This window comes from Euleptes europaea, chromosome 17 (genome assembly GCF_029931775.1).
Source record: "Euleptes europaea isolate rEulEur1 chromosome 17, rEulEur1.hap1, whole genome shotgun sequence".
Taxonomy (NCBI): Eukaryota; Metazoa; Chordata; class Lepidosauria; order Squamata; family Sphaerodactylidae; genus Euleptes; species Euleptes europaea.
The window spans coordinates 12,895,429-12,909,484 of NC_079328.1; the positions used below are offsets into that span (position 1 = coordinate 12,895,429).

Genomic DNA, 14,056 nt, shown 5'->3' on the forward strand with positions numbered 1-14,056 from the left:
TAAAGATTGTTTTTACTAAGACAAATGACTTTGCTTCTTTTGTGCGTGTGTGTGACTCACTTTATTTTCAATAAGCCATAATCAACGATCCTATCCCTCTAAATCACTGGTTCCCAACCAGGGGTCAGTGGACCCCCAGGGGTCCGCGAGAACTAAATTAAGGTCCACGAAACAAAGTTATAAACCCATAATAAATTAATATTTTCAATTAAAGTTCTCTATTATAAAATATATATATTCAAATATTATTCTAAGCTTAATGTTTAACTAACAGTTATGATTAAAGTTTATTTTCAAATTCTCGGAATTTTTATTTTGAACCTTGGGGTCCCTGCACTGAACAAAAAAGTCCTAGTGGTCCCTGGTCAAAAAAAGGTTGGGAACCACTGCTCTAAATAGTAGCAGTATTAATTAATAAGTCAGTTCCAGAACTTATCAGGTTTGATTCCTCACTCTACCACATGAAGCCTGCTGGGTGACCTTGGGCCAGTCAAAGTTCTCTCAGAACTCTCAGCCCAGGCAGAGGCAGGCAATGGCAAACCACCACCTCCAAATGTTTCTTGCCTTGAAAACCCTATGGGGTCTCCATGAGGCAGCTGTGGCTTGACAGCACTTTCCACCACATCCTGCTTTTCTCCCCACAGTGGAAGCCCAAAGTGACTTACAACATCTTTCTCCTCTTCCCCTTTTTATCCTTGCAACAACAATCCTGTGAGGTAGGTTAGGCTGGGAGAGAATGATTGGACTAAGGTCACCCAGTAACCTTCGAGTGGGGATTTGAAACTGGGGCTGCCAGATACTAGTCAAACTCTCTAACCACTACACCAGGGGGTATAGTCAGCCCAGATGGAGAAAGTCAAAGGGACTTAATTATATATAAAAGTAACATTGGCCTTTGTGTGCACTTTGAAATGTTATATTATTCTTTTCTGATAGTTATCAACAGTTGTTGTGGACTTTATGGTAGGCTCAGCCATAGATCAGACAAGCAAGCGAACAACCGTGATATTATAATCATACAGCTTTCCAAAAGGAACCAGTAGAATGCTAGAGGTTTTTTCATGCTAGTATTAGTACTTGGTTAAAGAATTAAAACAAAATCCTTTGCCATATCAGCATGAAGGCTGTCTGTTGAATTAACTAGTTATAAAAAACAGGGTTCAAAGATATTTGCGCATCTTTATAATGCTAGTTCAAAGCCACTCCGTGTACTGATCCGAAGCGAGAGGACAATTCTTGCTGACTTCTTCATGTGCCCCTGGATGTTCTGTAAGTGTGCAGACATTATCTGTCCCCTGGCAAATATCCATCACCCCAAGTGATGTCAGCTTCATGGTACTTTTCGTGTGTTTTCTGCATAAATACTTATTTCCCAAGTACTAAACTACACATTTCACGGGAGATGCATGGAGAGCCCTAAATGCTTATTTTTTTAAAAATGAAAAAGCTGCCACTGGATGTAGTGAGTTTGAGCAGAGGGACCCACAGGGTGGGTGCGTCAGATTTTCCCTTTGCCTACAGATGCGGCATAAAGAGAGCTGACTCATCAGTTGGTTAATAAAATGGGCCGAGTTTATTCTGTTATTTATTCTCATTGATCAAAGGGGATCTGTGATGGCCACAGGCCAAACTCCATTCCAAACCCATTTGCAGTACGGGCAAATGGAGACATGCAGAAGAGTCAGGCCCCATCTTGTGTGCGCTTCCCTGAATTTATGGTCGAGGCCACCCTGGCTCCATTCCTTGAGTTGGCACATACATAAGGCTCAAGTTCCTCCTTGCCAAGCCTTCATGATGCTTGAGGGAGGTGTGCCACTTCCTCTGCCCCTAGCCACAGAGTCTGTGGGCTAAGGGTAAGGATACCTCTCTAAGGCTTCTTGAAGGGTTAACCCTTCACCATCCTTAAACAATTGAAAAGAAGCCACAGGAGGCAGTAACTTTGAGCAGAGGGGCACACAGGGTGTGTGTGTCAGATTTTCACTTTTGCCTCCTGTGTTTGTTTGTGCAATGCTGCTCTCCACAAGCTACTTTGTCACCCCTGGAGAAAAGATATGGGGAGTATCTGTTTCCTCATGTATGGGAAGGCAACTAAGGAGCAATTTTTAGTGGATAGACAGCTGGAGAAGACAATATTAAGCAGCTTCTCCTAGTTACAAAGGTTACTGGACTGCTAAGAGAGAGAGAGAGACAGAGACAGAGAGACACATACAGAGAGAGGACATTCACTGAAGGGGATGGAATAAGTCCAAGCAGATACAGTATCTATCTGATCCCAGGGCTTCCGGAGCCAGTGAACACTTCTTTCCCACACATTCGCTGCAACTGAAGGGCCATATTTATTTCAATCTGAAGAATTTAAAATGCACTCATCTTCCCACAGTAACACTGCAAAAAATACCACTACGAAGCACTGTTTGTCTGATTGGCCATCAGTTTGTTGTGGAATTCATGGCAGGGAAGGTATTTGAAACTAGATTAATTTCTGCTCAGTATAAGGAGTGCGTCTGTGCCTGTGCATAATGTCTGTCACTCACCCTTCCCCCTCCTTGTGACCATTGAATTAAATGATAAGACATCAGGACATGGCTACGTGTTGCACCCCATGCAACAATTTTCCAGAACATTAGTTCATAAATTCAGACTCAAGTTGCTGAGTGCATAATAGCCAGTGTTGTACATGGATGAAGCACCCCATGAGCAAAAAACAGTGGGTGCTAAGAACTTCACTTGACAATCAAAGTTTATAAAATCAAATGGACAAGCAAAGGGTTATAGGAATGTGGTCAGTAAAATGTGAGCAGTTTGATCTTCAGTTTCCAAATTCAGTCACAAGGGGTCACTGCTGCCTAAGGAAATATTTAAGGAAGACTGAAAATCCAGAGCTCCTCCCTGAAAATTCTGCCTGTCGCAGTCACAATAGGGATCACAGACACTGAATACAAGATTCCTGGAACCAATCAAAGGATTTAATAAACACCATTTCGGAGGACTTCACTGGATTCTTTACACCTTTAAAGAAAGGGATTTATATTTTATTGAATGGACTCTGGTTGGTTTCATGTTTACGTTTGGCATGGTTGCTTGGAAGGCAGATTGCTTGATGAGGCGGCTGCTGCAGCTGGTTTTATTCCACACAGCCTGGGAAATGGGGAGCGGCCAGCTCCATTATTCCGTGCCGGAGGAATCCCAGCATGGCACTTTTGTGGGCCGCATCGCCCAGGATCTGGGGCTGGAGGTGAGCGAGCTGGTGCCTCGGATGTTCCGGATGGTTTCCAAAGACCACAAGGATTATTTGGAGGTAAATGTGCAGAATGGGATTCTGTTTGTTAATTCCAGGATAGACAGGGAGGAGCTGTGTGCCAAGAACCTTATTTGTACAATTCACTTGGAGGTGATTGTGGATAAACCTCTGAGGATCTTCCATGTAGAGGTGGAGATCAGGGACATAAATGACAATGCTCCCATTTTCTCTGCAAGTGAGCAAACCCTGAGCATAGCAGAACTGATAACTGTACCTGGTACTCAATTCCCATTAGAAGGAGCCTCCGATTTGGACATTGGCACTAATGCTTTGCTGACCTACAAGCTCAGTTCCAATGAATACTTCACTGTAGAGCACAAAACAGATGAACGCAACAAACCTTTAGCATTAGTTTTAAAGAAGCCATTGGATAGGGAGATGACCTCTGTGCATCGATTATTACTCACAGCTACTGATGGGGGCCAGCGACAGCTCACTGGCACAGTCCAGCTGGTCATCAATGTGCTGGATACGAATGACAACCCCCCTGTCTTTAACCAGTCAGTTTACATGGTGAAATTGGTAGAAAATGCATCTGCTGGAACTCTGGTTATTGCACTCAATGCTACTGATTTAGATGAAGGAATTAATAAAGACATCTCTTATTCTTTTAGTATCCACGTACCAACAAATTTTCAAAAGATTTTTAGCATAAATTCCAACACCGGGGAAATCAAAGTAAATGGCAATGTGGATTTTGAAGATATTAATGTATTTGATCTACAGATTGTAGCAAAAGATAAAGGCAACCCTTCATTGTCTGGGCATTGCCAAGTGGTCATTGAGGTGCTGGATGTGAATGACAATGTGCCAGAGGTGTCCATGTCATCCTTGTCTGTGCCAGTTCCAGAGGACGCTTCACCTGGCACAGTGGTGGCCTTGATCAGTGTCTCAGATAGAGACTCTGGAGCCAATGGGAAAATAAATTGCTCTTTGTGGCCCCCCAAGTTCCCATTCAAGCTGACGGCCACCTTCAAGAATTATTACTCGCTGGTACTCTCCGAGCCCTTAGATCGTGAGCAGGTAGCTGAGTATGGGCTGATTGTGAAGGTCCAAGACCAAGGGGACCCCCCACTGTCCGCTAGCAGCAGCCTGTTGGTGCCAATCAGTGATGTGAACGACAACACACCCACTTTTGCACAGCCCTCCTACACTGTCTTCGTGAAGGAGAACAACCCACCTGGGGCTCACATCTTCACAGTGTCTGCCTCGGACCCAGATGTGGCCGAGAACGCCTTGGTCAGCTATTGGCTGGATGAGAAACTGTGGCCGCTGTCGAGCTACATCTCGGTGCATTCAGAGAGTGGGAAGCTGTATGCCCTGCAGCCCTTGGATTATGAGGAGGTGAAGCTGCTGGAGTTCCAGGTGAGGGCCAAGGATGCCGGACTGCCCTCCTTGTGTGGCAACGTGACAGTGCAAGTGTTTGTGGTGGATGAGAATGACAACGCACCTGTAGTGTCACAGCCAGTGGAGGAGCCTCCTGCTTTGCTAGTAATCCCCGCACCTTCTGGACACATGTTGGGCAAGATCCGTGCCCTGGATGCTGACTCAGGATACAATGCCTGGCTTCGCTATGAACTGCATGAAGCAAACAGTGGTCCTTGGCGAGTAGGACTGTACAGCGGTGAAATCAGCACCACGCGCATCCTGGATGAGGTCGAGGGTGGGAGCAGCCAGAATCTGCTAGTTCTGGTGAGGGACCATGGCAAGCCTCCACTCTCAGCCACGGCCACTCTGAGTGTGTCTTTGGTGGCAAATACCCAGGCCATCAAAAGTGATGCCCGACTTCCCAGGACAGCAGGAAACGCAAAGCCCCTGGCTGACACCGCCAATCTCTACCTGATCATCGCCATCTGCTCAGTGTCCAGCTTATTCCTGCTGGTGATCCTCGTGTATGTGGCGCTACGATGCCAGAGCCAGGCCAAGGAAGCAATGGTGTACGGCCCTGGCACAGCCACGCTGGTGTGTGCCAGTGAAGTGGGCAGCTGGTCGTATTCCAATCGCCACAGCCACATCCTGGCAGGGGTGAGTGGGGAGCCTGGAGGCAAAAGCGACCTCATGGTCTTCAGCCCCAACATTCCTGCTTGTGCTGAGAATGGAAAACAGCAGGACTTGCTCTGCACAACGGTTAGTAATTAATTACGATTTACTCCTGGCAGGCATTATGCAATATCTGTGACTCTGAATAAGAACTTCTTTTAGTAAATAACTACTGAACTAGAAAGTATTTTAGTTAGGCTTAGTGTCAGTAATTATCCATTTTGAGTAAATAGAGTAGCAAGTAATGTGATGGATCTTACCATTTTGTTTCATTGATGCCCACACATTCCTCTGTTGCAAGACCCATTCCTCTGAGGTAAAAAGCTGTTCTTTCCGTCAATGGAAGCATATTTACACAATAGGAATATGCAGGTTTGATTCAACAAAATGGTAGGGTCCAACTGTGACACTTTCCTCAGTTCGCTGTTCACACATCAAATTGTATTTGGTTATGGCGTGGGTTGCAAGTGGTCAGTAAGGCAATGGTAACAAATAACTGCTGGACTACTTGCTGGTATTACAGAAATCTGGGGAGATAGAATAGGAATCTGAGGTAATTTGTTTTACTTCTGAAGTGATTCATACCAACAACTACTTTTCACAACACACACACAATTTATTGTCTCTTTGTGAGAAGGTCTTATACTTAATGGTTGAACGGATAAGTCAAGGAATGTTACAAGGTGAGCGTAGATGTTCTGCTCCAGTAAAGTTATAATTTCACACATGGGTTTACATAAATTATGCACTGTTCTTGTGGGTGACTGGGGAAGAAGGCTTTTTGTTGGAACTTCTCACTAAACCGAAGAATCTCAGAATCTTGACACAGTATTAGCTTGTTTCTTTGAATGTTTCCCTCAAATCCTTCATATCACTAACCCATTATTTCCCTGAGGAAACACAGGATATTTGTTCTGTTCCTGGCTCTCTATAGGCCCCTGAGCCCTATGTACCTAAATTATAGATGTCTGAGGTCTTCCCCAAGCCCTGTCTGAGGCTGTGACACTTTCCTTCCAGCCAACTCTCCTCCCTCCTTCCACAGCCTCTTGTTGGCTGATGCTGCTGAGTATCTTCTTATTCCCTCTGTAGAGAGGGATTTGTTGTGACACCTGGAAGGCTGAACTAGAGGCGGTCTTTCACACCAACCCAATGTACGTTTCCATTATAAAACAGTAAATTTACACAGTGTTTTCACTTGAAGAGTATTACCACGATTCAAGGGATTCTTTCAATACAAATGTATATATCTGGTAAAATTCTTCCAAGAATCCTTGGAACTGGAGTTTAGTGAAAATGCTGGCAAGTCTTTGTTGGAGATCCTCTGTTGGTGGACTCTAATCTGGAGGACCAGGTTTGATTCCCCACTCCTCCATATGAGCGGCGGACTCTAGTCTGGAGAACCAGGTTTGATTTCCCACTCTAATCTGGTGAACTGGGTTGTTTTCCCCATACCTACACATGAAGTCAGCTGGGTAACCTTGGGCTAGTCACAGTTCTCTCTGAACTCTTTCAGTTCCGCCTATCTCACAAGGTGTCTGTTGTGGGGAGAGGAAGGAAAGGAGATTGTAAGCCGGTTTGATTCTTCTTAAAAGGTAGCGAATGTCAGCATGTAAAAACCAACTCTTCTTCCCAGGGTCTCCCCTGGGTCTCCATGGGAAGGTATAACTGATCGGTCACTATAGTGTAACTATAAGCTTGCTTACATTAACTGGAATGTGGACAATAACAGAGGTGAACATGTTAAGTTCCTTCTATTATAAAGTATCATTTCAATTGTAAATTTCTAGTCTCCATTGCTAGGAAGAAATCCCAAGTGTGACTTAGTTAGGAGTGAATATACTTAGGATTAGACTGCATGTTTTTTAATATGATAAGCAATTTCTGAAATTATACCATCTTTTTTTATGGCAGTGGTACTTGTATACCGTAGACCGTTCTGAGTTAATGGGTTCTGTTCTCATATGAGGATTTCTCTGGGATAAGGACCTTCCTGTCATCTTTGTAATGCTTCAGAGCGTTATCCTTGAGTCTCAACACATTTATTTGGAAGTCCTGCTAATGTTGGGGAACTTACGTCCAAATAAATGAGTTTGGTATTGGGGTAGCAGATAGCAAAACTCTCTGAGAAGTTATTTAGTACTGCTCTAATTCCACATATCAGGAGAAAAGTGAAGAGGGCAGCTAGTCGTATTCCAATCGCCACAGCTACATCCTGGCAGAAGTGAGTGGGAATGCTGGAGTCAAAAGTGACCTTGTGGTTCTCAGTCCAATGTTCCTGTCTTTTCATCAAATGAGGGAAATGGAAGGATCAGGTTCCAAATTCATGTGGAGAGGTGAGTCACATCCTGAAACAGTTAAAATCAATACTGTTATTCCTTTTGGCATGAAAATACTGAGGCAAATTATGCTATTGGTTCCGGAAATGTGTATTGAGTAGCATGGGGTTTGATAATGAAATCTCTGCATTTCTCAAAATCTAATCTATCTCTGGTTGATGGCTGATGTATAGGTGCTTAAATTAAGAAGTTAAATATATTCTTATGATACTTGGTGGACCTCCAGTGAGAATATTTTAGAGGTGTAGGACTGGGGCCGAGGGAAAGGAGTTAGGGTTATATCCTGTCTTTCTTCCCAGTGGCGACCCACAGTGTCTTACATTGTTCTCCTCTCTTGTATTTTATTCTCACAACAACCCTGTGAGGTAGGATAGGCTGGCCCAAAGTTACCCAGGAGAGTTGGGATTTGAACTTTAGTCTTCCAGATTTTGGTCCCACAGTTTAACCACTATACCACACTGGCTAATATTTTATGTGAGTGAATCACTGTAAATACAGACTTTCACACATGCTGAATAATGTACTTTCAATCCAGTTTGCAACTGGATTTTACTTTGTGAAATGGCAAAACCCATTTGCAACCAATCGTCAAAGTGGACTGAAAGGGCATTGTTCAGTGTGTGTGTAAGTACTTGATATTTTTGTGAAGGTGATATTTTATCTGTGTAAATTTTTGAGTTGCTTAGGGTTTTGTAGAACAAATGGAACCATACTCCTAGTCTTCTGTTCCCTTGGAACACTGTTCTTGCCTTCATCTGTGATCCTAAAGTCTAAATTCCAGAAGATGTTTGTATTAGTGGATCTTCTTTCTAAATAAGTATGTTTAGGACCGAGGCATCAAAGATGGCTCACTGAAAATAAATGTAGGCTCCTCTCCAAGAATTTCTGTAGTGTGCTGTAAGTGATCCTCATCTAACAAGACAGGAAGCCAGAAGTGTGCAGATTATCAGGTGATGTGTATGTGCAGAGACTGGATGCAGCACCAATGCATTCCCCCCAAATGACGTTTTCCTTCTTTCTTTAAATGGCATTGTGTGTGCAGTACAGACCCACCTTTAGGACCAGATAGGAATTGTGCACCCAACTCCCTTTTGCGCATGCAGTATTTCATGATGCTATAGAAGCATCTTTTGAATTTTAAAAGAGAATTTTAATTATATGGATACATATAAATTTTTAACTTTTTAATATATTATAGAAGTGTACAGTTGCTAGAAACACTTGCCTGTTTAATAACGTGTTATCATTAAATACATTAGAACTTGTCCTATTATTAACATTCTTGCTCAGGTCCTGCAAACGAAATGTTATGGCTTCCGTTAATGAGTCAATTCATCTAATGTGAGGTTTTCCTCTTTTCCTACTGTCTTCAACTTTTCCTAGCATTATTGTCTTTTCCATTGAGTCTTGGCTTCTGATGATTTGATCAAGGTACATTTGCCTTCATTTTAGCTTCTACTGAGAATTCAGGCTTGATTTGATCTTGAACCGATTTATTTCTCTTTTTGGTGGTCCACAGTATACGTCAAACTCTCCTCCAACAGAACAATTCATGGCTGGCCTCCCAAGTCTCATTCTCGTGATTTCTTAGTTGCAGTCTCCCTTTTGTTGATGATTGAGCCAAGGAATAGAAAATCTTGAACAATTACTTTCAGTTACTTCATAGTCACTCTTAAAGTTGTGTAATTTCTCAGTAGTCACTAATTGTGTCTTCTTGGTATTCACCTGTAATCCTGTTTGGCAGTTTTTCCTTTAGACTTCATCAGTAGTAGTTTCAAGTCTTTGCTATTTTCTGCTAGATGGTATGATGTGCATATCTCAATTTTTTTATGTTCCTTTCACCAATTTCACTCCACTTTCATCTAAATCTAATCCAGTTTTCCGTATGATATGTTCTGCATATAGACTGAACAGATAGGGAGAAAAATATATCCTTGTTCAACATCTTTGCCAATTAGAAACTGATCTGTTCCTTCATATTTTGTCCTTACAGTAGCTTCTTGTCCAGAGTACAGGTTGTGCATTCAAGCAATCACATGTTGTGCCATGACCATTTCTTTTAAAACCATTCATAGCATTTCATGATCCACAGAGTTGAAAGCTTTACTGTAATCTATAAAACACACTGACATTATCATTATTATTTAAAATATTTATTAGTTGTCTTTCTCCCTTGCAGAACTGAAGGCAGCCTGCAATATAAATAAAATATTATCAAAATAAAAACAATATAAATGAAACCACAATGATAAAAAAACTTAACAGGTCTCTCGTACACAACATAAAAACACAAAGGTCACATAAATGGTCACATTTTGAAATTGTTTGGAATGTTCCAATTACCAATTTTAATGTGCAATATGATCTCTTGTTACTCTTCCTTTTCTGATTCCAGCTGGGGCATCTGTCATTGCTTGTTCCATGTAATCGTCTTTGTTGTAAAATTTGTTTATACAGGCTAACATATGCAACCAGTGACAGAGCGCTCTGAAAAAGGTTTCCCTCAAATCCCTTGGCATTAGTCCAAAAAATACTTCTTCCTGTAACTAGGTTCATTCATCATTTGTTATAGGACAATTTATCTCTTTCTCCTACTTCCTTATGCACGCCAAGGGTATTCATCCAAATTCAGCAACAAAAGCTTTAAATCTCACATATGATTTGTCAAATTATGTGACTGCAGCTAACTGATACCTCAAATAATGACCTGGTTTCCAGGAGTACTACATCAGACAGTTGCTCATTGCAGGAAATCAATGTTAAAGAGCTCAAAAGTTGCATCACTTCACCAATTGATGGTTTAGTTCAAGTGAGCATAATATCATCTGCATAAAGACAAACTTTAGATGTATATTTTCCATGCTGAACTCCATGAACATTAGTGTTATGTTAGATAGCTATTGCCAATGGTTCAGTAATAACAGAAAATAAATGAGAATATAGGCAGCCTTGATGGTTGCCCCATGCCCCATGATAGATAAAATGCATCTGAGAAGTGACTCTTTATGGATACCCCAGTTATCAGGCTGTCATACATTGAAGAGATCCAGTTTTTACATTGACCTTCCAAATAGAAGTATTCCAATACTTTGTTCAACTATCCACATTCAGCTCTGTCAACCGCCTTTTCAGCACATAGCAGCATATTTTTTTCTTTAATTTTCTGTCCAAGTAATTTAGTTGATCCTGCCTTTCTGTCATAAAGGCATTCAAAGCATCTCACAACAATAACCACAACAATTTCTATAAAAACACAGAACAAAACACAGTTTAAAATGGATGTGACAATCCAGCAACATAAAAGGATATTAAAAGCAGTGATTACTCATAACCTATAAAGCCTTGGTGTTAGTTATCAACTGTTGTGACAGCTGGAATTCCCCGCACATTATGTGTGTTAATTAATTTAGCACAACTAGTGAGCGGTTTTCTTGGTTAGTATGAATTTTACTTACTTACATTTCAACCTATGCTTCCTGCACATACTGGCCTCTTGATCCATCTGCTTTTAAGAAATACATCCTGTATAACCTGTCTGCATAGTGAGGATCCATTTATTACAACCGAAGAAATGGGAATGTTGTGTTCATCCAGCACTACAGTGTCCCAAAAGTCTAATCCAGCATCATTGTTGGCACCATTCTTTTATAAACAAAGAAGACATCCAGTTTTTACATTGTCCTTCCAAACAGAAGTATTCCAATACTTTGTTCACAAGTTGGGCAAGGTAGAAGATCTAAGAGAAATCCTACCAACAAAATGAGAGAAAGAAGAAAACACTTGGACATCAAGCCCATAATCAAAACCAGTGTTTCTCTGTTGAACACGCATGTTCTGCCAGAGATGGACATGGAGTCACATTATTTCAGTTGAATCAGCTAATGCAATATACAAGCCTGCAAAGAATGTAGGATTGAATTAACAAATTGATATAAAAAATGTAGTAGCTGCTGAGGATGTTTCCATTTTCAATTCAAATAGGAGGAACAATGTAAGTAACCAGATTCCTCTTGCTGTTTGATGTGGAGATTATGTAAAATATTCTTCTGAAGAGAGAGTATGGCATCAAGTGAGTGATGAGCTAGATGCTAGTTTTACATGCACCAAATGGGTACAGTTTGAACTACATATTGAATGATGTTGCAGTTCATTTGGAGGTGAAGATAATGATTGACCACTGGCCTCAGTGAGGCAAACAGCAAGTATGAAGGGGGAAAGCAACTTGAAGAAAAAGGAAGTACAATGGAGAGAGGTGTCCATGCTGCTGGGGACAGAGTTGATCCAATTAAGACTGCATGGTCTTTTCAGATAATGGTGGTGTCTTCCACTGGCACAAGCAGCATTCCTCCAGTACTGGAAACTTTGTTGTAGAGGAAGAACTGTGTTCCATAGGCAGAAGGTTTCTTGCATTGACAGAAGACTTTGCTGCTGGTGTAATGGAGTTTTAGGATCCAACCCAAGGAACCAAACAATATTTTTTTGATGCAGAAAAAGCGTTTGATGAGCATGTGTGGAAATTTTCCATAATTATTATAATCAGCACATTCTTTTAGGAATACATATGTTAGGCGAATGAATGCTGTTTATTCATATTCATTCAGGCAATGAGACCAGCAGACTCAAACCAGTTTAAAGCACATCAAGCAAAAATATTCAACATCAGCAGGCAAAAACAAATCCAGACCATGATAAAACATGAATAGCTCCTGCACCCAAACAAATACAACAAAAACTCAGAGCAGATAATAAAGTAAAATAGCAGCAATAGCATACCAAAATCCAAAGCAGATAATGACCTCAATCTAGCCCTGGATCAAGTAGTTTCCTGAAGCTGAGAACCTTCTGTTTATGGTGGAGGGCAGTCCTATTAAGAACAGACTGACATGACAAAAATCATCATTTTAAGCAGAATTTATGTGAGGATGATGTTGTTGTATATTGATCAGCCAAGGATCCATTTAGAATCAAAGAATCATAGTGTTGGAAGGGACCACCAACCCCCTGCACAATGCAGGAAATTCACAACTACCTCCCCACCCCCACATGCCTAGTGACCCCTACTCCAGGCCCAGAAGATGGCCAAGATGCCTTCCCTCTCATGATCTGCTTAAGGTCATAGAATCAGCATTGCTGACAAATGGTCATATAACCTTTTCTTAAAAACCTCCAGGGAAGGAGAGCTTACCACCTCCCGAGGAACCTTGTTCCATTGAGGAACCCCTCTAACTGTTAGCAAATTCTTCCTAATGCCTAGGTGGAAGCTCTTTTGATTTAATTTCAACCCATTGGTTCTGGTCTGACCTTCTTGGGCAACAGAAAACAACTCGCCACCATCCTCTCTATATGACAGCCCTTCAAGTACTTGAAGGCTTCACACAAGGAAACATAGAAAAATGTTTATTCAGAAGGAAAATGGATGATTGATGGGAATACTTTCTGACATTTGTGGACGACATTGTTATATGTTGTGATACTGAAACAGCTGCAAAGCAAATTGCAGACAAACTGAATGAAACAGTAGAAGTGAAACTACTTGGACAAGTAAAGAATTATCTTGGAGTGGAGATTGAAAGAAACCAAGACAATGGATTTTCAATCAGTCAAAGGAACAAAACACTGGAATTTCTACAATTCTTGAACCTGAAGGAGTGCAAAACCAAGAACACTCCACTCGACCCTTCATATGTGGATCTAGACGGAGGTGAACTATTGCCTAACAATCACAAATACAGGGAAGCTATTGGAAAACTTCTATACTTGAGCAATGTTAGTAGACCGGACATAAGTGCAGCAGTTGGAATCCTAAGCAGAAGGACCAGCACACCTGTAGAACATGATTGGAATGCAATTAAACATCTCACACAATACTTAAAGAAAACTATCGATTTGAAGTTGAAGATAACTCCAAATGCTGAACTGAAACTGGCAGGATACATGGATGCTAATTTAGGTGGTGACAGAACAGACAGCAAATCTACAAGCGATACTTGTTCTACTTTGGAGAAAACCTGATCTCCTGGACCAGCCAAAAACAGCAAATTGTAGCAACATCTTCAACGGAAGCTGAATGCATAGCAGCCAAAAACGCATGTATAGAACTAGAAGAGAACTGCTACGCGACTTTGGAATAGATGGACTAACACCTGCTACAATGTTTGAGGACAATCAAGCATGCATAGCGCTACTGAGAGGCGAGAACTCTAAGAAAGGAAGAAAACTTCTTCGACTCAAGATGGACTCAGTGAAGGACAGACAAGAAAGAGGACTTGTAAAGGTGAAGTACTGTGAAAGTAAAGAGATGGTGGCTGACATTCTGACAAAGCCACTGCCTAGACAACAGTTTGAATATTTACGTGATGCATTGTGTTTGCATGTCTGA

At 41.5% G+C, this 14,056-nt stretch overlaps 1 protein-coding gene across 1 annotated transcript; it reads left to right on the plus strand.

Annotated features, from left to right (window-relative positions):
- The first annotated feature begins 3,073 nt into the window (after window positions 1–3,073).
- On the plus strand, window positions 3,074–10,882 carry LOC130488873 (protocadherin alpha-5-like). The gene is made up of 2 exons (XM_056862547.1): window positions 3,074–5,428; window positions 10,850–10,882. Exons 1-2 carry the CDS (start codon window positions 3,074–3,076, stop codon window positions 10,850–10,852), a joined length of 2,358 nt encoding a protein of 785 aa, XP_056718525.1. The 3' UTR covers window positions 10,853–10,882.
- Window positions 10,883–14,056: the final 3,174 nt, after the last annotated feature.